The sequence below is a fragment of the Sorghum bicolor genome, chromosome 9, assembly GCF_000003195.3.
Source record: "Sorghum bicolor cultivar BTx623 chromosome 9, Sorghum_bicolor_NCBIv3, whole genome shotgun sequence".
NCBI classification, from domain to species: domain Eukaryota; kingdom Viridiplantae; phylum Streptophyta; class Magnoliopsida; order Poales; family Poaceae; genus Sorghum; species Sorghum bicolor.
In genome coordinates this window covers 57989405-58014103 of record NC_012878.2, presented here as the reverse complement: position 1 = coordinate 58014103, position 24699 = coordinate 57989405, and the positions used below count along the sequence as shown (strand labels likewise).

General features: G+C 41.6%; 2 protein-coding genes across 2 annotated transcripts; one reads left to right on the top strand and one right to left on the bottom strand.

Annotated features, from left to right (window-relative positions):
- Positions 2428-3863, bottom strand: LOC8083805 (putative DNA-3-methyladenine glycosylase YfjP). Its single transcript, XM_002440262.2, has one exon. The coding sequence runs from the start codon at positions 3763-3765 to the stop codon at positions 2749-2751; it is 1017 nt and encodes a 338-aa protein (XP_002440307.1). The 5' UTR covers positions 3766-3863; the 3' UTR covers positions 2428-2748.
- Positions 7453-13010, top strand: LOC8083804 (sugar transporter ERD6-like 4). Its single transcript, XM_002441528.2, has 18 exons — positions 7453-7742; positions 7856-8248; positions 8333-8422; positions 8670-8729; positions 8834-8899; positions 9682-9747; positions 9862-9937; positions 10079-10143; positions 10217-10309; positions 10740-10823; positions 10906-10990; positions 11227-11273; positions 11374-11436; positions 11513-11572; positions 11694-11759; positions 11840-11899; positions 12353-12467; positions 12549-13010. The coding sequence occupies exons 2-18, from the start codon at positions 7934-7936 to the stop codon at positions 12659-12661; spliced, it is 1524 nt and encodes a 507-aa protein (XP_002441573.1). The 5' UTR covers positions 7453-7742; positions 7856-7933; the 3' UTR covers positions 12662-13010.

The following is a 24699-nucleotide window of genomic DNA, read 5'->3' as shown; positions in this document are numbered from 1 at the left end:
GTAACCATGGACACCTGCTGTATGCATGGCACACCAAAGTTCTACTGTCATCTTACACATAGTACCTAGCAGCGGATTACGGATCAGCGGAGGATAAGAAGAGGCTCAGCAAAGGAGAGTGAAGATTTTTCGACAAGAAAAAGAAAAGATGAAGAAAGCAGTGCCACAAAGATTCAGGCCCATACCATGGATATACAGCTGCAAATGCCTGCATTTCACTTAATGCAGGTATTTGCAAATTCCTACAACGAAAACCGGAAGATTTACACATGGAGCCGCACGAGAGAGGTATTATCTTGTCGGTTGAGCTTATCAATCGAATTTATCAGCTATTCAGCAATATTTTTCTCTCACAACAAATCAGCCAACATGACTTATCAACCAAACAAACAAGACGGGGCTGCAAGTAAGAACGCCGATGATACTCACTTCACCATATAGGCATATATACAACTACTAATATCATCACAGTACGACTGATGAATCGAGCTCCCTCTCCTGAATCCTGATCCACATGTGAAAATCCCATGTCCAAAAATCCATGTTCCTAACACTCACTTGATACGTACTCAGCCAGTTGGCGGTGATATGTGGTGTGATTGTGTGCTGTGGCGCTGTGCCGTAGGGACCTGCTTTCAGCACGGCAACTGGGGAGTTACTCTGTAATCTTTGCCAAGATTACTTTTTTTTCTTCAAAAACAATAAATTTCGTCCTGTGGGGGTTATAGAAACTAAAAGAAATAATCTATGCCTCCAGGAAACTATTTTAAAGGACATGAAATCGCTTCCCAGTGAAGAAGCATTTTTTTTACAAGACACAGGAGTGCTGATTTCCATAGCTACATGTCCAGCAAAGGATTTGTGGCTAGGAAAGATGAAGAATGACTGGGAGAGGCTGCTGTTTCAGAACTTAGAAATTAGAAGGCACACGGCTGGCAAGAGAGAGATCCTTGAGGAGGTGAAAGAGTTTATGGCTGATCACAAGATGCTCGAGGATGCCATCATATCGGGCAAATAGAGTCAATGTGCCAAGTTTGGGAGCTGAGTTTCATATTGGGATTAGGGTTGTTTGGTTTGTGTCAACCGGACGCCTAGGAGCGCTGCCTAGGCCAGGCAGCTCCAGGGCGCAAACCAAACAACCGCTTAAAGCACTTACAATGCAAGACTCTATCACAGAGTCCAAGACAATTAATTATATATTATTTATGATATTTTGCTGACATAGCAGCATATTTATTGAAAAAAGATGTAGAAAAAGTAAGACTCCAAGTCTTATTTAGATTCCAAGTCCACATTGTTCGAGTTAATAAATAACTTTAGAATATGATAAAGTCTGCATTGTGAGTGCCCTTAGTCTAATGTGGTGCATAGATAGACCTGAATGCTTTATTGGTTCTTGTCTTCCTTACTGGGGCAAGTATCTATAGAACTCTAAAAAATCGCCAAGGGTGATTTACCCGTGTGAATTCAGCAAAAAAGGGGAAGATAATAATACCAAAAAGTTATGCAATAGAGCTGTGTAGGGTGAAGGGAAAACCATCATTAGTACATTACTTACCAAAATTCTGTTCCTTTCAATTTAACAGATTTTTTGTCCCTTTCTAAAACCGAAAGTCACTAGCAGTTGGAAGGAGCTCTTGTAACATTCCGTAAAACCGACTGAGTGCTCGCAGAACCAAAAAAAAAGTGTGTGTAATGGAATCTCAAAACATGCTAAACTGCAGAAAATTCTATATAACTGAATTTTGGTGGAACCCATTATGCTGGCATTGTGACAAAAAGGTCAATAGGCAAGCTTCAAAAGATCCAAAACATAGTACTTTAATCAAAATTCCTGTTTCTTCGATAACCGAGGTTGAGCAACAGGGAGGAGCTTTGCAACATTCCATAAAATGCACATGTCCGCAAAAACAATTGCATGTGTAATAGAATACTAAAAAAACACGATAAACTGAATTTGACAGAACCCACTTTGCCAGCATAGCGTCAAACAAATCAATAGGCAATCTTGAAAAGATCCAAAAACATAATAACTTTAATCAAAATTTCTGTTTCTTCGATAACCGACTTTATTTTGGTTTCTAATACAGGAAGTCACGAGCAATTGGGAGCTCCTGTAACATTCCCTAAAATGAACATGCGCTCACCAAAAGAAAGTGCACTTGTAACAGAATATTAAAACGCAATAAACCACAAAAGGTTTTATATAACTGAATTTTGGAAGAACCTATTTTACTGGTATTTTACCAAACAGATCAATATGCATGCTTGAAAATTCCACACGTAATAATCAGAATCTGTCTTTTCATAGCTGATGTTATTTTAGTTTCTAAAACCAAAAGTCATGAGTAAATGGGAGGAGCTCAATTTTGGTTAGATGGGTCTTGCATTAAGCATGGAACAATTCCATGCTTAACAACAGAGGGGTTCATAAGCATGCTCTGAATCATTTTATTACAGGTGAATACAAGCATGAAACAGTTCCAGGAGGTTCTAAAATACTGCTAGGTGAATTTTACAATGTAAACAACAGCCAGCCACCATGATCTTCACAGACTCTTGACACAGATAAACAACACAAACCAAATTGACAACTTAATAAGTTGGGACCAAAGTACTCATTTCATGTCCAATGCTACCCTCCTGACAGTCCATTCCGGAACAACAATGTGCGGAGCTGACTATCAGCTGCACAGAGTAACCATTGATCTAAGATGGAGTAACTAATGAGCAGAAGTGATACCGAATTCACCCCATCCCTGGGAGCATCTGAAGGGGGTCGATCATTTGGATGACAGTCTGCTGCTGTTGCTGCTGCTGCTGCTGCTGTAGCATAATCTGGCCGTCCGGCGACGGGAGGGCAAGTGATCCGACAGGGATGGCCGGCGCCGGCTGGGGCACCTTGGACTCAATGAGCCGCCACATGTACCAGGCCCCAACCGAGCGGTAGGGGCGCCACCGCTCGCACAGCTTGTCCATCTGCGAGGGGCGAGGCACGTCTTCGAGGGCGTAGAGCATCTGCACGCCCTTGCGCACGCCGAGGTCGGCAGAGGGGAGCACGTCGGGGCGCGCGAGGGAGAAGATCATGAACATGTGGACGCTCCAGGCGCCGATGCCCTTGACCATGGTGAGCATGGCGGCGAGGGATCGGTCGTCCATGTTGACGACGGCGGAGTCGGAGAGGATACCGTCGGCATACTTGCGGGCGAGGTCGTGGAGGTAGGACGCCTTGCGCGGGGAGACCCCGATCTGGCGGAGCTGGTGCGGGGTGAGCGCGAGGACGGCGTCGGGGGCCACGCCGGCCTCGCCGCCGAGGAGCGAGAGGAACCGGGAGTAGACGGAGGCGGCGGCCTTGAAGGCGAGCTGCTGGTACAGGATGGATCGGACGAGGGAGTGGAACGGGCGGTGCGGGCACTGGAACACAGGCGGCTCGTGCGCGTCGATGACGGCGGCGAGGGCGGGGTCCGCGACGCGCAGGTGGCGGATGGCCACGCCCACCTCACCGGCCGCGGACAGGGGCCGGCCCGGCCGGCCCGGGATCGAGAACGTCAGGCGGGGCTTCTTGGACGGGTTGGGGTCTGGCGATGCGTTCGCCTCCTTCTTGGGGCGCGAGGCCGAGGCTCTGGTGGTGCGGGAGGTGGAAGCGGCAGAGGCAGAGGCGGGGGGCGGGGCTGGGGCTGGGGCTGGCGATGCGGCGGATGCGGGAGGCGACGGTGGCGGGGAGAGAGGCTGGGGCTTGGGCTGGGAGAGGGATTGCTCGCCCATGGATGGAGGACGGGGAGAGGGGAGGTTGGCGTCTTGACTTTCGCCCGATGGATTGGGGGTGTTTGTGGTATTTCGGAGCCGGGCCTCGAACTACCCTGCAAGTCTGCAACTGAACACACCGGACTTCCAGAGACAAGTGAGAGGGTTTTTCAAAAGAAAAAAAAAGAAAAGAAAAATGATACAAATGTACTATTACTATTCTAAAAGTATAAAAAAAAGTATACCAGCTTAGAAATTTATATCATCTCGACCACTCAACCCTTAGCAATATAAGGCCTCGTTTAGTTCCTTGAAAATTTTACAAAACTTTTCATATTCTTCGTCATATCAAATCTTGCAACACATGTATAGAACATTAAATATAAATAAAAAATAACTAAATATATGGTTTACCTGTAATTTGTAAGACGAATTTTTTGAGACTATTTAGTCTATGATTGGATAATATTTTTCACATACAAACGAAAGTATTACAGTGCTCATTTTCCCAAAAAATTTAAAGTAAACAAGGTGTAAATGACCTTCCAAGTGTTAATCTCTTGAGGGTGAGAAGCTAAACCTAATGATCATAGATGACTTCACCCTTCAATTAAGGAGGCACATGGATTTCTAGCCCTTTGACCCTCTACTTATTTATTTTTATGGACCTTACTACAGCATGCACGTGCAAGATTTGGAGTTTCCTCATCCCCCTCCCTAGTCGCCGCCAGCATGGGCAGAGTTCCCCTGCCCCGCCCTGACCCAACCGCCAGCAGCTCCCCTAAACTGTTCATCAACTATTCTCACCATCTAGCCTACCTGTCTCCCCCAGCCGACCATTCTATACTCCGTCGGAGTAGCAAAAGAAGGGGGTAGCTCGCCGGAACCCTGACACGAAGGAGGAGGAGGCCTACTTGGCGCAGATCCGCCATGGCCAACGAGCTCCACACAGATGACGGCACGACCATGGTGCGAGTGCGGGACGACCATCGGGAGATGAGAGAGAGGCATGCGGTGGGGAGGATGGAGGAATCGAGGAGAGAGAGCATCAGGAAGAGGAAAAAACCATGCAGGTAGGTGTGCATGCGGAATGACCAAAGCGTACACGCTCTTTATTTAGTATTTTAGTATTTTTAATTTTTATTAAGAGTCAATAAATAGAGAAATCTTCTGGTTAGATGATGAAAGTTATAATATAATAATAACTATAATAGTAGAGTCTACGTTATCTTTTCAAAGATTGACTTATAAATCACCCAAAGCATTATTTATTGCCCTTTTGGGTGGGCAAAATGAGCTAATTGTTTGTTTTTAAAATGGAAAATACTTTTGTTATTGTCATAAATAAAAAATTATCGAGGTAGGCATAAGGAGCGTTTAGACATGCATGCGCTCAAGTACATTGCATATGCCCTTGATTTTAAGAAGAGTGATAAAAATAGCTCTTTGTACACTGCATGAAGAAACCGGAACTATAGCTAACTAAGGGCATGTTTGGTTGGAATCCAGATCTCCTATAAATGTTTCAGACTAAATTCTCTCCATAAATGTTGTCTACTAAATCATAATCACTTCATGATACCGCTTGACTAGCTCAATGAGTTCTTAAAACTAGAATAGAAAAACAATTTTTGGGTCTTCCCGTGGGCTATTAAAAATGATAATCAATTCCAAGTGATTGTGTTTCACTCTTTTATGGTGTTTAGCAGAGACTCTTGTGATTCTAGTGAGAATCTAAAACATTTCTTACTGCGAGACATATTGTAACGCTCCACAGAGGGGGTGAAGTATCATGAATGATGTACAAACAACATTCGAGTCAACGGAAATTGTACACAAAGTTGAACTACTAGAAGCACCACAAATAGTCTACAAATAAGTCCAGTGGTCCACAAAGTAACAGTTACAGTCGGACAAGTTTAAAATTCACCAAGCACATTGAGATGGACATACTACAAAGATGTTTTCATAGCTCGCCATATTCATTCGTCATAATGAAATCACTTTCTACTACTTCTTCCTACATTTTCAACATTTATGTGATCTTTTCACATCTCACCATAACCATTCATCATAGCGGGACCACTTTCCTTCATTTTCAACACTTCTTCTTCCTTCAATATATGAAAATCAATCCATAACATCTTAATCAAAATTTAGTTCATTCCTCCTCTACCAGTTCATTAATCAAGCAATTTCTAAAAGCTCACGAGTATTGATGATCACTGCACATACTCGAACTTCTATTGCACGAGGTATGCTAAGCGAAGTTAAGTTCTACGAATTAAATAATCAACACTTCAAGCCAAGATTGTGAGCATCCATGAAACAAAGCTACAAGAGGTTATTTTTATATACTTTAGGTAAGTTAGCACACATATACATAGCGCATAATCAAGTTCATGCAACTTGAAAGAGTTTAGTATACATAAGTGTCTGACTTTAGGATCAGCTTGGAGCGTAGTTGTGAACTCAATCTCAAGCTCCAAGGTCTCTTCCTTGGCTGCTTTCGCTCCTACATGATCACATAAGATGCATAAGTTAAACATAATGACATGACCGCTGCGAGGAACTATCCAAATTAGCCTAATTAGTTTGAATTACAGTCCTTTCACCAACTCGACTTAAGCGAAATAAACCTAGTAGTTCCCGACATGTGTCTCATATAACCTAGGAACAACACACATATCGTTTGCATAGTTAAGTAATCATCACATTTATTCATGAGAGAGCAACATTTTAGATGTTTATACAAGTTCTTGAACACTTTACAAGTCTTATCTTTTTGAATATATGCAACATTAATGCAAGATACTTGCCTCTTCTAGGTGTGACTTGTGATTTGAATGACTCGCTTACCTTGTTTCACATAGGCTAAGAGTTGTAAGGACCCAATGACTCGAAGAGAGAGGTGAATTGAGACTTTTAAAAAATAACCATAGGAATAAAAACTATCACGTCCATTTTGTAAACATTTAGTAGCGTGTCGTGCCCTTGTCACGCTCTTTTTCTTATGTAATTTTTTAGGGATAAGTTATATGTATTATTAGCAAAATTTGTCCTAAACAGTAAATAGTCGTCACTTGCCATTCAGTTATTATTCAATCTAAACAGTTGCTAAATAGACAACGCATTCATTTAAAACACGAAACAAATAATTAAATAAAAAACACAATTGTAGCGTTTAAATAGGAAAATTAAATAACGATTTAGGCGAACAACAACTAAACTTTTATTCTTGACCTACCACCCTAAAAAACTCGAATCCTATCAACAAACTATACATAAATTTCCAATCTCTTTCTGCTACTATTGACCATATTTTGATACTCTTAGCTAATAGACATATTGAAATGACCAGTTTATTCTTCCTCTCAGTTGGAGATAAATTAATTGGTCCCTTTTTTTAGCCTTCCCCTGCTGAGCTAAGGTGTAGACTATTGTACTAGTATGTAATCTTGGAACTTGATTCATTTATGAAAATCATGTTTTCCAGGCCCTCAAAGAAAATGCATGGTCCTCGAAATATTTTATCTGGTCACTTAATAAATTCTATCTTTTATTATTCCTTTTATCTCTAGAAAATGCATCGTCGTTAAAAGGAAAAGGACGCTAAAAATAAAAATTGGATAGGCTAGGGAAAAAAGAAAAAAAAGAAACATGCAGAGCATGCCATGCCCAGGTGGCCTCTCTCTCCCAATCCGGTCGAAGCACACCCCAGATCTACCCGCGCAGGCGCAGGACACGGCCGAAACGAAAAGAAAAACGGAAGAAAACGAGACTACCCTCCCCTGTCCGTACATGGTCCCTCCAATCTCTCCTCTCTGCAGACTGCAATCAGACTCCGGTCACACAGGAAGCGGAAGCGGCGGCGGGCGAAGCGCGCGACGCAGCGCAGCGTAACACCAGGCCGCCGGGCGCTCCACGGATCATCCTCTCCTCTTCTTGCCGGAGATCCACCACCGGGGCGGCCATTTTCCCCTTCCTCAATCAAGCCGGTGAGTAATCCCAGCTCGATTGCGTGGGTGGATTGCCTTCTCTGGGCCAATCATTCAACCAGATCCAATTCCGTGCGCTGATCGGACTCTCCTTCTACCTTCTTCTCCGCCAGCGCTCGAGATCGACGGCCGCTGCTTGCAGCAATTCTTCGTCCGTTGCCGTGCGACCGAGAATAAACTGAGGCTCAGGCATGAGCTTTCGGGACCAGGAGAGTGGCGGGGAGGATGCGGGCAGGACGTCCTCCGCGTCCGACCTGCGGAAGCCGCTCCTGAACACCGGGAGCTGGTACCGCATGCCGCCGCCGGGCGGCATGATGGGCTCGCGGCAGTCGAGCCTCATGGAGCGCCTAGGCTCCTCTGCCTTCTCCCTCCGAGACGTTGCTATCTCGGCGACGCTCTGCACGCTCATTGTGGCTCTAGGTCCTATCCAGTTCGGTTTCACCTGCGGTTACTCCTCTCCCACGCAGGACGCCATCATTGCTGACCTCGGCCTCTCACTCTCCGAGGTGAACCCGTCGTTGCTTTCTCATTGACCCCTTGTAATGTTTACACTTGCTTGATGCTGCTTGGCCTTGTCTTTTTCTATGCAGTTCTCTCTGTTCGGATCGTTATCAAATGTAGGGGCGATGGTAGGTGCCATCTCCAGTGGGCAACTTGCAGAGTATATCGGCCGCAAGGGGGTGAGACTACCATCAATGCAATAGAACAGACTGAATTATTGTTTAAGTATGCACCGTATTATCAGTATTAAGTACTGTAGGAGATTAAAAAGTGGCAGCTAGTTTAACTGTGCACAGTATCAGTATCAATTACTGTAGAAGGTTAAAAAAGTGTCAGCTTAGCTTTGTTACTGGGAACCTTCAAAGATCTGCTTGTCATGATTTTTCAGACTGGTGCACTGATTGAATTCTTTGGTTGGCCTTGTAGTCTCTCATGATTGCTGCAATTCCAAACATAATTGGGTGGCTTGCGATATCATTTGCAAAAGTAAGTTTTTAGCTACCGCCATGCCCCTGCTGCTGATTTTCTTTGTTCATCAATATGATAATAATCTTTGTGTTTATTTACTTCTGATTTTGGTGTATATTCAGGATTCCTCATTCTTGTTTATGGGCCGGCTGCTAGAAGGATTTGGAGTGGGTGTAATATCTTATACAGTATGCAGCTCTTTTCTCCTCCCTCTTAGTAAAAGCAAATTACTCTGTACAGAAATGGTGGCATTTTCATGTTTATCGTCTTCTAACTGTTACAGATTACAGTTGTTTGGTATTCTTTAAAACAGAAAATTCTGCTTTTCATAATTCACGTCTTAACAAGCCCATACAAACAAACAATCCCAAGCCCTGACGTACTCAAGACAAACCAGTAAGCTCTAGTGGAAAATGTAAACATACTAAGGCATATAGTTTGGTATTTTGAAACAAAATTAAATAACAAAATTCGACGAACAAAATTGCAAAATTTTTAGCTCTTAAATTAAAGGCTACATCCTTAGGTTACATAATTAAATATTAATAATACTAGGCAAGAAAACTCATAAATTAAGGTTACTGACCCTTGTTTGGAATAACATGGTATGCTTATTTCATTGTCAAATGAGACTATTAGCACTTAGAAGTGACTGAAATCCTATGCCGAATACTGTTGCGGATTGACTTCCTATATATACAACTTGTTGCATATTGTACAGTCAAGTTTTAATTTTCCATAAAACCAGAATGGCAATGGGTAAATTTCTTCGCATGGCAATAGCATACAGGTAGCCTTTCAAATCCAGCCATCCAGCGTACCACTTGCTGGTGCAGGTTTTTGCGACAGGGCATTCCTGGTTAAACAATGCAGTTTTTAAGAACCTTTTAGCGACTTAGTTACTTATTCTTTGATGCTTTTATGCCCAATGGTTACCTTTATGATTGGAACTTATTTTTCATGGTTCCAGGTACCGGTTTATATTGCAGAAATCGCTCCTCAGGATCAGAGGGGAGCTCTTGGTTCTGTCAATCAGGTAGTTTTTTTATAGTGAACGATAACACTTTATTATTGTTATTCATGTGTAGCCTTTCTTCTGATCTGTCAATGTTGTTGTCAACTTCAAACCAATCCATAATTTCTGTTACAGCTCTCCGTCACAGTTGGTATATTGCTTGCCTACCTGTTTGGCATGTTTGTTCCCTGGAGAATTCTTGCTGTTCTAGGTATGATGTAAAACTTTATTCCATTGGTTTAGTATATGAAACAACAATATGCTACATAGCACCCATCAGTTGACTGTTTTCGTTGTTTTATTTGTACAAATCATCTTCCTAACTACTTTCTGTTACTTCTACATGTTTTAGGCATTTTACCTTGTTCAATCCTGATTCCTGGACTGTTCTTTGTCCCTGAATCCCCAAGGTGGCTGGTAAGTATTCCATGGTATTATCTTTTCATAGCATTAATGGTAGGACCTGAATACAAAAGATTCTTTGTTTCAGGCAAAAATGGGGAAGATGGAGGATTTTGAATATTCACTGCAAGTTCTGCGAGGATTTCAGACGGACATTACAGCAGAAGTAAATGAAATAAAGGTAATCAATAGTGAAACTCTAGTTTTTAGCTATAATAGAGATATCATTTTTTTCCTCAGACACGCAGGAGGGCTGTGTACTTACAAACATACACACACAACACACTCAGTCCAACATTTTAGTTTTAGGAAGATGAACACGCCCTTATACAGAATAAAACTCGACCACGACCTAAACCCAACTACACCTAGTGCAATGGACATGAGATAAGAAATACTTCGAGCCACTGGCATTGGAGATGCCCCATCAAAAACACATCGATTACAATGACACCACTAGGTCCAGGCGCCAAGATACATATATATATTTCGTTAACCTTGTTCTCAATGGTACACTGGTTCAGCTGTCAATTTGTTGCTCTCTAGTAGTAAAACCTGGTGTAGAATTTCTCTTATTTTTTGCAGTATAATGATCTTCCTTTTTTATACAGAGATCAGTAGCATCATCAAGGAGGAGGACAACCGCCATAAGGTTTGCTGATATCAAGCAGAAGAGATACAGTGTTCCCCTTGCGGTTGGTGCCTTGCTATTTGTTACTCTCTGATTACATATTAATGTTTAATCTTTTGCAGTTTTGCTAATTGGCTTATTTTTAGATAGGAATCGGTCTCCTTGTCCTGCAGCAGCTAAGTGGTGTCAATGGCATTCTATTTTATGCTGGGAGCATCTTCAAAGCTGCTGGTACATTCTCCAAAACATGATCAATCTCTGTTGCTAGATTCTATTGCAATTAAGATATGCTTTCTGGCTTGCATATTTTGGAACTTGTCCAGGAAATGAAAGTCACCTTGTTTCGGTTGGATTCATGCTTTGTATGGATACCACAATGCTTCATTTAATATGTAAAAAAGGGGAAGAAGAGTTCTAGAACCTAGACTTCCAAATCTGATATCTTACTGAATTCTCTTCCTGAACAGGTATTACAAACAGTAATCTAGCAACCTTTGGTTTGGGGGCTGTTCAGGTATATTTGTTTTAAAGTTGTTACATCCCTTGTTTCTCGGACAAACTTTGAACAGATGTGGGCTTGGCACTGCATACTTAATGGGATCTTATCATTTCAGGTGATTGCTACTGGAGTGACAACCTGGTTGACTGACAAAGCTGGTCGAAGGCTTCTTCTCATTGTTAGTTTCCAACTTTCCATCATAATTGTTTATTGGACATGGTTATCCAGTTATGTTAATTGAGCTATCTTTTCAGATTTCTACCACAGGAATGGTCATTACTCTTGTCATTGTTTCTGTGTCATTTTTTGTGAAGGTAATGACATTTAAAAGGTTAATAGTAGCATGCTATTGTTTACAGTGCACTCTACCGAAATAATCGTATTCCTTAAAGTCTATCAACATTGCCATTCCTTTCTGATTGAATTCTGGAACAGGACAACATAACTGCCGGTTCTCACTTATACTCTGCAATGAGTATGCTTTCACTGGCTGGACTTGTGGTTAGTCGCAGTACTATTACATATTATTTGTCCCTCTTGTTGAGAGAAACTTGTTTGAGGCCTTGTCTTTTGCTCTCCAGGCATTTGTGATTGCATTTTCTCTTGGCTTGGGAGCAATTCCATGGGTCATTATGTCTGAGGTATAGTTTGCTCTTGCGTTTTATCTTATACAGAGCTTTTAAGTCACTAATGTTTCTTTGCTATCTATCTTTATGTAATTATCATGAGTGCCACTTAGCACTTTTGCCTGGAGTCCCCCAGCTGTGAATTTCATGCACTCTGAGATACTGCAACCCCAAATCCACATCCTCTCAACATAGCTATAGCTTCTTAAAATAGTGCAAACTCTTGTTATTATAAAATGTAGTTGCTCCTTCAAATTGCATGGGAAACTGCATCATTTTCTCTAGGCAGAGGACAGCTATGCCTACCTCAAATTACTGAAATCACCTCATTTATTAGTTATTAATGTAATCACGCATGACAGTAAACAGCTTATCTAGCTGCCCGATGTGCGTGTAGTGAAATGCCTAGAGATACTGCATCTGCAAACTTGCGGGCAGATTTATGAATTAACATTGTGTTCGTTTCAGATTCTTCCTGTTAACATTAAGAGCCTTGCTGGAAGTGTTGCAACCCTTGCGAACTGGCTAACAGCATGGGCCATTACAATGACTGCAAGCCTAATGTTAAACTGGAGCAATGGAGGTCTTTCTTTTTCCTTCCCTCCCTTCAAGAATGTGCTTTCTCTTGCAACATTGGATCTTACCTTGTCTTTTTTTTTATCAGGAACCTTTGCTATCTATGCCGCTGTGTCTGCCATGGCCCTCATTTTCGTGTGTTTGTGGGTGCCGGAGACCAAGGGAAGAACATTAGAGGAAATCGCATTCTCATTCCGCTGACACGTCATGATCTAGGTATGAGAAGCCACCATGTGCTATTGAGTCATGCCACAGGGCCATTCAGTTCATGGATTCCGCGGCAATCTTGCAGCCATTCTTTGCTTGGATGTATCATCTTCAGTGTTCATATGAATGTACATTGTACAATATGAGGCCATAGTAGAAGGCAAGTGTGTTTATATATATATATGTATGAGGTACGATGGAATAGTAGCAGAGGCATTCAACCCTTGCACGGGTTGTGGAGGAGAGCAATTTATTTGTTGTATTCATCAGCTATAATATGTCCGGTTAAATACCGGGCACGCATTGGAATTTTGAAACAATAAATTTTGAGCAAATTTGTACCCGTGGTGTTTAGAGCCTGTTTGGCAATGGCTCCAAAGCCAAACTCTAGGCTAGAGCTGGGTGGAGCTAGCCAAACATCCGAACTCCAAAAAAATGTTGGAGCAGCCCAACTCTATGGAGTTTATGGAGCTCTATTGTATTTTTTCGGACCATCTCTTTCCCTACTCTAGAACTCTTCAAAATAGACCTAGACATGGAGTTTTGGTGAAATTACTCACAATTGCCATTGATTACACACTCGAACCGTTATATTTTCTATTCTGCCATCCGCTTCCCACGGTTACATTGCTCGGCCTTCCCTGTGAGCCACGACCTCGCTGAGTGGCCGTGCGACCCCTGCGAGCCGTGACCTCACTGAAAGGTCGCACGCCACCTTGCCGGGCGGCCACGTCCCCGCTGCTCCCTCTCTTCATTGGCCTCCATCTCTCAACCCTATCCCTAGAGAAGAGAAGAAGGGTGCCTCCATCCCCCAACCCTAACCCTAGAGGAGTGCTTTCCTTAACAACGGCCAGCGCCCCACGATCTGCTTCGGCGAAGTGAAGGCCCCTCCAGCAAGCTCCCTCATCCGTGCAAGGTATTCCATCCCCATCTCTATGTTGTGATTTATGAAGAATGTAGTGATTTGGTGATTTGGTACACATGCTTTGTAGTTGCCATGTACTAGTGTAATTTTGGGGATGAAGCTTTGTGACTGTGGATTCATTTTGTGATAGTTTGGCTGCATCTGTCGCATTAACATGGAATTAATGTAATCATGTTCTCAATCTATATATGGACTTGTATGTCGGATTATTTGCTTTTATGGATTATTCGAATTATCTAGGAATTATTATTTTAAATTATCTAGTAATATGTTGGTACTTTACTTTAATTTACAAACTTATTTTATCGCTTTACGCATCATTGAAAACACTCATGTCAATCAAGGGCAAAGTAGGCAATCCACACTGATAGGACACAATTCTAGAGCTTAGAATACCATTCTAGCCCAAACACCCCTAATAGACAGCTCCAACTCCAATTACAGTCAGCTCCATTTGGATTTCTCAAGTAATGCTACTGTATGGAGTTGGAGCCACGTCAAACAAGCCCTTACGATGCTACCAGCTCCATGCGTTTGGCCCCATGCTGTTGGGGTCACTGATGGTGAACTAGACATGGATCCTAAATATTTAGGAATGATTTTGTTTTATAAAGAAGGAATTATATTCTGCAACCTTAACATGATAATGCAGCGGCAAAGTGAAGGGGAATCGGAACTGCGTACCTTTTGAAGTATTGTTTGAAATTAGCATCACACCCGTGACGGGCGCCACCATCCTCTTCTGAAACGGGAGATGCAAGATGTGTGTAAGCGTGGCATGTGAGGTCATCTCCGTCGACCTCAGCGACGGCGATGGCGGACGCCTGACGGCAGGAGCTTCATCCGCCGCCGCGTCTGCCTCCCCATGCCGTTGGCGGCGCCCTCAATGCGACGCCGGCAGCACAGAGATGAAGGAATGCAGCCACGCGTTGCTCACCGTGCCCATTCAACACTCTACACAGGTGCCGCCGGAGATCAGGAAGCCATGCATTGCTCATCGTGCCCAGTCAACACTCTGCAGGCCACTAAAGCCGTGCGTCGCCGGAGATCAGGAAGCCATGCGTCCTCATCGTGCCTAGTCAAACACTCTGCAGGCCGCCAACTTCGGAACCCCCGGTTGTGGCAGGCGAAGCGCGGTCAACTTCACTAACACTGCGACTGCGAGAAAAGGCCCTTCCGAGTGTCTCAACTCATGCCTTGTTTAGTTCTCAAAATTTTTCAAGATTTCCTGTCACATCGAATCTTGCGACACATGCATGAAGCATTAAATATAGACGAAAACAAAAACTAATTACACAGTTTACCTGTAAATTACGAGACGAATTTTTTGATCCTAGTTAGTCTATAATTGGATAATATTTGCCACAAACAAACGAAAGTGCTACAGTAGCGAAATCCAAAATTTTTCTCAAACTAAACAAGGCCTCAGATAGAGACGGCTTCGGGTTGAAAGATCAACTCAATGTCTCTAGTTTGTTTGGCTCGTCTGCTAGACATTTTGTTTTCTTTTGCAAAAAATGTTTAGACATTTTTGTTGAACTCAAAACTTGGAATTCGAAGAAGCAAAAAATTCAAAGTTGACTTAGCACTTATTGCATCTCTCATCGAATTAAGATTGATTCACACCAATCCAAGTTCTAATTCTAATGTATAACGGAAAATACATACAACATTAACAATGATGAAAACAATAATATTCAAATAATCTAGCCTTATTATATTATTAATTTATATTATTTCTAATAATAATAATAATAATATAATAATATAATTATAAAATAAAACATATATGCAATAAGTAAACTTTAATTCAATATTGATAGAGGCCGCACGAACATGTGCCCCCTCTATCATAAATTATGACGTTCGTCCACTCTGCCACTTGCCAAGTGCAATGGATGCAGCTAACTTAGGCCATGACTCTTCTTAATCAACCATAGACTCCGTCCATGTAAGTATGGATCAAGGTTTCACCTAGGGTTCTCTTTGTAGTCCTTCCTCAGGGGCAGTCAAAATTAGAAAACGATATCAGACTAATTAAACCCCTGTCCATATCCTCCCCGCAACACAACACACTAAGCACCTGAAAACTAATATTCATTCGTAATATAAGGCCTAGGCTAGGTAAAGTCCATGTTTTGTATTCTCCTCCTTCGGCCTGGTTGATGGACAAGCCAAAGACATGGGCTTTTTTTCAAGCCCAAATGGGCTAAAATAGCTGGCCCAAGTAACCAACTCAGATGTTGGGAGCATCAGTCCTAATGCTAGTTTCTTTGACATGTCCGCGACAATGTACTTTTGTTGAACTCAAACTTGGAATCCACAAGCATAAATAAGTTCAGACTTGACAGATTTATTACTCTGTGTCTCCTTAAGTTCTGTTGTTAGTGGAAATCGATGTAGAATTCTAGTGCTCCATTGTTAATCTCCTTAAGTTCAATTGTTAGTGCTTCAAAAAGGAAATCAGTTGTTAGTGGAAATCGATGTAGATTCTAGTGCTTCATTGTTAATCCATCGATCTATTATATTAGTAATATAAGTTGGCACCGATGGACAAACTTATTCTAACATGCAAAACGCCAATAATTTGAGAAGACAAAAATAAAAACATACAACACCATACTAACATGACAAGAATTAGTCATATATCAGTTATATTATATACTACAATAAATTAAATACTACTCCCTCCATTCCAAATTATAAAACGTTTGTTTTTACTCCAAGTTTGACCACTTGTCTTATTTAAAAAAAATTATATTATTTTAAAAAATTATATAGCACAAATTTGAATATAAATTTATATAGCACAAATTTTTTAATAAAAATTTATATAGCACAAATTTGAATATAAATTTATATAGCACAAATTTTTTAATAGGATGAGTGGTCAAACTTAATGTCAAAAAAGTCAAACGTCTTATATTTTAGAATGGATTAAGTACTTTATCTTATTCTTATATTCATAGTAAGATGTTTGCTGATGGGGGAGTTATTTTGTACTTCCTCCTAGGCGCACGCAAGATTAGGGGACCGATATGGGACTAATAAGATGTTTGCTGATAGCTGTATGTTTCTTTAATCCCACAGGACGCTGAGTTCGGACTTCGGAGACGAACTTCTGAGTGTTTCAACCTGCAGGGCCCAGAAAAGAAAAGGCCATGTCTTGTGTTTGTAGGCAAACCTGGCCCAAACGATAGATGAGCCTTGTCCGGGTCTCCCTCGGTTTGTCCAAGCTGGTTCCATTACTCCAATGCGCGGCAAGCCGACGGCGGCGAACCCGGTCAGAGCTGCGGCGGCCGGCGGCCGGCGGAGCACCGCCGCCAATGCAGGCCCGATGGACGCGCAGACGCTGAGGTGGTCCCCGCCTCGTAGACCTACGGCTGGACATGTCGGTCGTACTGTATTCCTCTACGGACGACTGCACGCTGCTACCAGCACAGTGCAGGCAGTCTGCACTGCATACCAGGCTGCCAGCATGCATGGAATGGAAGGCACGACCAGCTGAGCCCTACCTCTACTACTCCATCCGGTGCTTGGTTTAGTGTTCAGGGTAATTTTTTTTTTGTCAATGTAGCATTTTATTTGTATTATATCAATTATTATCTAAACATAAAGTAACTAGATTTAAAAGATTCGTCTCATAAATTACAGATAATTTATGTACTTAGTTAATTTTTTATCTATATTTAATGGTCCATGCATATAATGTAAGATTCAATGTGATAACAAATTTTAAAAAGTTTTTGAATTTCAGGTGTAATTAAACAAGGCCTAGTTCTCAAAATTTTTTATAATTCCTCATTACATCCAATTTTTGGACGTATATATACAATATTAAATATAGATAAAAAATAAATAATTATGTGGTTTATGTATAATTTATTAGATAAATCTTTTAAGTCTTGTTAATCCGTTGAACAATAATCGCAAGCTGTTCGGTTCTTTCGAGGAGGCAAGGCGTTTAGGCCGATCAGATGAGTTCGCAGACGTGATGGTGACGTGGTTAGGATCCCCTTGCAATATGGTCATGGCGATAGCAGAGGGCCTAGAGCTAGAGGCATGGAGCCATGAGCAGCTGCCGCCTACAGCCTACTGGCTTTGGGTATGGGCTGGTTGGTACTGTGGTGTACAGTACTCCCCAACAAGAGAGAACAGCATGTCTCGAGGCGACTTGCAGAGATCACCCCGCCGGATCTTCTCAAGCTACGAGTAGTTTCAAAGATATCAGTCCGACTTGCAAGGTTAAGCACCCATTTGGAACGTGAGATTTTTTTTTCATGTTCTTGTGTCTTTTCTACCAAAATAAATTAAATTCTGTAAAATTCCTATACAATTTGTGCTTCAAAAGGAGCCCTAAATAATGTTGTCCTCCTTTAGATGTACGGGTGCTTGTAGCCTACTCGCTCTATCCCATTATTTTTTTTATTATTTTTAGGCTTCTTATTTAACTGTTTGTTTTATCTAAAATTTTTATGTAAATACTAAAATAAATAAATCATTATTAAAGTATCTCTAATAATAAAAATAAATTATAATAAAATAAATAAAATTTATATAAAATTTTTTAAATAAGACGAGTGGTCAAACTAAAAGTCAGAAACGATACTTTCAATATGACCGAAGGGAGTAGGTATCAGGTATCAGCATAAAGGCTCACCTATCTCTTTCACTCCTATATATAATCCACTTATTGTCCCATAAAATTTCTTGGTTCTTTTGTCTAAGTTGTTTATAAATTTATTACCCATTTCTCTTTTTCCTCCACCTCATCATACAATCCACCAACAACCGTTTACTATACTCGCTCTTAGGACAACTTTACTATATAAGGATAGGGTCCAACAATATAAGGCCTCCTTTGGAAGGCAGGATTCTCGAAACATAAGAATAGAAAAAAACACAGGATTAGAATCACACGGAACTTGCAATCCCACGGGAATATACAATGTAGGAAAATTTCTATTGTAGCCTTTGGATGGAACACAATAAAATATAGAAAAGCCAAAAGAGAGAGACAACAAAGGAAAGTTTTCATGAAGTCCAACCTCATGCAAGTTTTTCTCCAAAATTACTATGTTTTCATGCATCCTATGACAACCCTAAGGAATTTCATATGGTTCACTTCTTTATTCCAAAGAGGTGTAGAAGAAACTTTCCTATAGGATTGAAATCCTCTAGAATTCCTATGTTTTTCCTTTATTCTAAAGGAGGCCTAAAAAGCTACTTCCTCAATCTCAAAATAAGTGCAATTCTATATTTTATTAGACAGATCAATAACAATAAAGAAAATTACATATACTTATACATCTATAAAAGTTGTTTCATATGTAATAATTGCACACTAGAAATAGAGAAAGCTTTAAAAAGCTACTAAAGTTACCTAGTCCTATAGCTAGATGCACAATTATTTTAGGATAATTTTTAAATACTATGAGTGTACTTATTATGGAATAAATGGAGTACCTTATAAAATATTCAGTTTTATTGAGTAAGAAAGAGAGATAATGATAAAGAAGCTCTTCATGACTAGCTAAGCTCATACACTTTCCTATGTTCATGTGTCTATGCCCATACATGGTTTTTATACTAGCATTTCGATTAGTCTATCTTCATTTTGTTTAAAAAAGTTTGTATGAGTTGGCAAGAGACAGAATCAAGAGTCCTAAACATAATGCCGTGAGGGGATGTATCGTGAAACATATATGACTTCATGTTTAAGAGCTATCTCTCCATAACCCCTGCTATGAACCTTAATTAGTATCAGGGATAAGGAGGATAACCATTACCAAGAGGAAGACCGCGCAAAGTTGGTGTTGAAGGAGACTAGAATATTTAGTGTTACTAGATTGTTTATTGTTCATTGTTTGATTCATCATAAGTTGATTATAGGGCATAAATAGAGGAACCCAGCCTCTAGGTCCTTGGTTCTCTCCCCACCATTAACTCTAATCTAGCAACCATACTACTAAGGGGGTATTTTGTTGTAGGTGTTAAAGTTTAACTCGTACTGTAGCTCTTTTGTTTTATTTGGTAATTAGTATCAAGTACGGACTAATTAGGCTCAAAAGATTCGTTTCGCAAATTACTCTCTAATCGTGTTTTAGTTTCATAAATAGTTTATATTTAGTACTCCATACATGTATGTGTTCAAATATTCAATGTGACGGGAGTTAAACGTTACCAACTTAAACCAAACGGGGCCTAACTCTCATTGTTGATTACAGCTGCATACTCTTATTGCTTTTGTGTTTACTGCCGGTGCCTCAACGAGAACAGAAAGGTTTACATGACAAGTAGTGTATATATGGCGCCTCATGGCTCATCCTTGAGGACATCATTTTGGCTCCTACTGTATGTTGCATGCCACAGCTTGGTGTGTACGTTGCATGCATGAGACGTCGACGCATGCATTGTTGAACTCCGGTACCAGCTCCTGCTAGGGTACAAAGAGGACGCTGCAAACTGCATGCTGCTGAAACCCATCTCAAAAGATGCTCGCGATACATCTCTCGTGCTTAGCGCGCCAAAGGCTTCTTAAAGCAATCTCGAGGGACTTTTTAGGCGACAGCCTTTTGAACACACTCTGCTAGCACATTACTAGTTTACTACTTGTAGTACTCCTACAATAATCTCTCCATCTCCTCGCATTGGGTGAACCAATCTGCATGCACCAGGTAGGAACAAAGAACAAACAATGCGCGCGAGTGGTACAGTACAGATATTCTACTCATCCGAACTGACAAATCCATTGATCCGCTGAATGTTTTGGCCGTCACACGTGCAAGCCCTAGTGACTGTCAAGATGGAGCTGATCACTAATTAAACAACTGCTAGATGCCTAGTACTATTGCTGGCCCCCACTAATCACAAATGCGCAAACTATATTAATTAAAATCAACACGATCTTTTTTAAAGAAAAAACCTTGCGAGTTTCAACAGACGAAGAACGAGCTATAGCAACCTCCAAGAGGGGCAAGAGGCCAGCCAAGCATGGAGCATTTCTATGCATTACTCCTCCTTTTCCTCGTGAATCTGAGCTCGCCGTCTTTAGTCCTTTTCCCTTGTTTGATTGACTCGAGGAGGAGATTGGAACAAGGAAACAATCATCGGTATCGACCGGTAGGTTTCCGTTGAGCTCGTCGCTACGTGGGACGCATGCATGCATGATTTATCGTGGATTTGGCCAATTTGGGTCGTCGAGACGATACCCGGCCTCTTCTTGCATTGCTTACTGTACCCCTAACCCCAAAGAGAAGCTGTGCCTTACATGAAAAGCCGGGAGCGAGACGACGACGGGAACAAGAGACCGACCGATGCGCCCTTTGGACTGGGGATTTTGCAGTGCTTGGTTGGGCTCCTTTGAAGCTAATAACGCGCGTCGCCGTCCCGGCGAGGCTGCTGCATGCTTCTCTAAACTCTGCTGCTGGAGCATTCTGTGTTTTCTGACCTGACCCTCTTTGTTGCTTTACACCTGCTGCTTGTTCTGCTCCTTTGATTTATTCCCTTGGTTTGTTGCCTTTCACTTTCAATCAGGGCTGTGTTTAATTGGTGAAGGAAAAAATTTCATAACACTTGTGGCAGAACCTCCTGAATTAAGTGGCCCACATACACCCATCGTTGTCTCAAAGACTTCAGATCGGCGTGTATGAGTTCCAAATTACTCAAGAAGTCTGTCGGGTGTCCTCGGGAAACCCGAATCATCCACGTTACTTTTTTTTAGGAATTCCCTCATCAAGTCATCACAGTATTACAACATTTCATAGATAAGAGAAACCAGAGTAAAAGCGGAAAGGTTACATAACATAGATTGAAATTTACGTTCATAGCTTACAAAACCATAAGTATTTGATACATAAAAGCTTCGGAACTTTATATTACATAAACCATAGATCACACAACAAGTTTTACTTGCCCAAAGTCACTCATCAGATTCATCATCATCATTACTCTCCTCCACAAGAGTAAAGTAACCATGACCATCAAAAGGATAATCAAGAGGTTCACCTGCAACATGGGTTAATAAAACCCTGAGTACAAAAGTACTCAACAAGACTTAACCGACTATAAAAGAGGTGGAGACTCAGGTATGCAGGCTATAGGGATTCAAGGTAAAGCTTTATCAAGCTCAAGTATTTCTTTTGCATAAAAGCTTACTAAGAGTAAAACCTACTTTCAAGTTTTAACTCAAGATTATCACTTATAACTAACCACTATCATTGTCAAACTTTCATAAGCAAATCATCTCTTTCTTATACCAAAGATTCACTTATTACTACGATGATGGTACGAGGATTGAGGCTCCATATCCGAGGAAACACGGCGATTCGAATCGATTAAACCCAGCTGGGGATTCAGTACCACACGACATATGTAGAACTTAATCTTGCATATGTCAACCTTTTCTATAGATCCTCCCATACAAGAACGGGTCCAGCGTCACCCGAGAGTACAGTACACCACCATCCTACAGCCAATCTAGATGTTTCCCGGTCATCTCAGATCCGTAAGGTGGGTACACGCTACTCTCGCCATCTTTCCACTCCCAGTACGCGGTTAGCCGTTCTCAAGTATCGGAATAGCTATAGGTAAGGCTTACCGCCGCATGTGGGCTGTACTCAAAGGTCTCAATCACAACAGGCCAATCAACGGTACGGTCCTTAATCGACTCAGTTGGAGACACTACTTTAAGACTCCATTCTTAAAGCAAGTCCACCGACCGGTCTCAAGTTTAAACATTATTAACCATAAAAGTATTCCACAACAACCCTTCAAACTTTCTCATTTGAAAACTTATCTAATAAGCAGGGCTAAGCATACTAAGCATTTCCACAAAGCAAGTATCAAGGTAAATATTGAAATCATCAAGGTAGATAATGCAGCAAATAGGATTCACTCAACTCCTATTCACCTAATGCATCAAATTAACTCAAGTGATATAAATAACTTTATGAAAATACAAGGATAGGGTTTAATGTCCGGGGCTTGCCTTGACCGGAAGGGAAGTTCGGCAACTCAACAACACCCGAAGGATTCACAAACTCGGAAGCAACCCACTGAGGATCAGATTCTTCCGGAGCGTATTCTATACGTAAAAGTGCATATGCATGATTATGATTTACTCATGGCATGATAAAAACGGGTTACATGTTCTTGGATGATAACAACAAAATATGATTATCTCGAGTACAATTTACCTTCATGATAAATAAACAAATTAATCTAGCTATCAAAGCATAGAGTATTACTAAACCAATTTTATCATCTTTATTAAACAAGATTGTGAAGCTATCATACAACAAAGATCATTTATATGAAACAAATCATAACCAGGGAGCATATCATGCTAAGTGACCACTGGTTGTCAATCAATCCAAAATACCATTCAAATCCTAAAAGGGATTAATTATTTCTATTTCTTTTATAAGCATTTTAAATAGCTTTATTATTAAACAGATCATACTTTATCAAAAAGAGCTGAAATTACTCATGGAGATAGATAACAGTAACACAAGGTCACATATTAAATTTCATGATTTTTGGATATATCTATAAATTGTTAAAAATCATGGAAGGTTTATGTATTAATAAACAGGGGCAATTTATATATATATGAAAATTACCAGAAAACAGAACCTAACATTTTTCTTATGCTCTATCCATTTTATGTAAGCTATACAAAATTTTTCACAATTTTTGAACCAGCACATGATTTAATACATAAAATCAAACATAATTCAAAAACTGCAGAAAAAGAAAAAGAAAACGCCACTGTGTCACGAGCGGCCCGGGAACTCGGCCTGCTCCCGCTCGGCCCAAGCGGGCACTGCGCGCGCCAACCCCCTCCACTCAGGTGTCGCTGACAGCGGGCCCCCGGTGTCAGCTTCGCCTTCAAGCTCCTGCCACCGCTCCGGTGAGCTCTGGCTCCGCGCCGGTGAGCTCCCGGCCTCTGCGGTGGGGTGGACTAGCACCTCCGACCTCTCGCGCACCCACAGACCCTCTTAACACTTGCTCTCCCCTACTCTAGCTGCCCCGGCCACGGACGCGGCGGACGGCCACCTCGGCCGAGCCAATGCCGGCCATCCCAGGCGAGAAGAGCGCGAAGTAAACGGTGTAACAGCATCGGTAGCTCACCGTGACTTCAACGAAGCAAGAAGCGACAGCGGAGAAGCTTGGGGTGAAGCCGGCCACGGTGATGAGCTCACGGCGGTGCTTCGGCCGGGTTTGGGGAAGAACGGGTCGGTGCGGAGGTGTAGAAGTGTAGAGCTTGCGCTCGGGGGCGCAATCGAAAGCCGAGAACTTTGCGAAGCTGGTGAAGCGCTCGGGTGGATTGGAAAGGGAGCGATCGAGGCGAATTTGATGGCGCAGAGGGTTCGTCGGAGTTGGGTGAGGAGAAGAAAACAAAACGGCCGCTCAGGGGAAACATCGAGGAGAAAGGATGAGTACGTCGGGGTCGTGTCCACTTCACGGCGGCTCCGCGCAGCCAAGCAGCTGCGTGGCGGGTGTGTGGCAGCGCGCGCGAGAGCGGCGCCTGCCCGCCCTGCAACCGCGGTGGACGAGCTCGTGATCCCCATTGGATCACTGTAGCTCTCCCTTATCTTCTCTCTTTTGTTTGTTTGCAAAATTTCGACCAAAAGGTGAACTGAAGCCAAATTTTCACCAAAAAGAAACTTGTGCAAAATTTTGTGAGCTACAAAACATATTTAGGTGTCCCAAGCTGATTCTGAGTGAAAACTAGTGATTTTGCCAAAACAGTTTTGAAATTCAACTCAACTCAAAGAAATTCCAAATTTTTGAATTGGGGCAAAATAGAATCTCCAAAATTACTTTTGATTTTGCATAACAACTTGAAAAACTCCCAACATGAAAGTTGTTCAACTTTTCAAGCCCTACAACTTTCATGTTGACCATTTTTCAAAATTCCAAACAGATTTTGAATTGGAGATTTAAGTTAGAAAAGGGGACACTTCCCGGAAATCTGTATTTTCAAAATTACTTTGAATTTTGTACTGAAACTTCAAAAACTCAAAACACCAAAGTTGTACATCTTGACAAGATCTACAACTTTGCTTTTGAACTCAACTTCAAATTTTGCTTGATTTTTGAA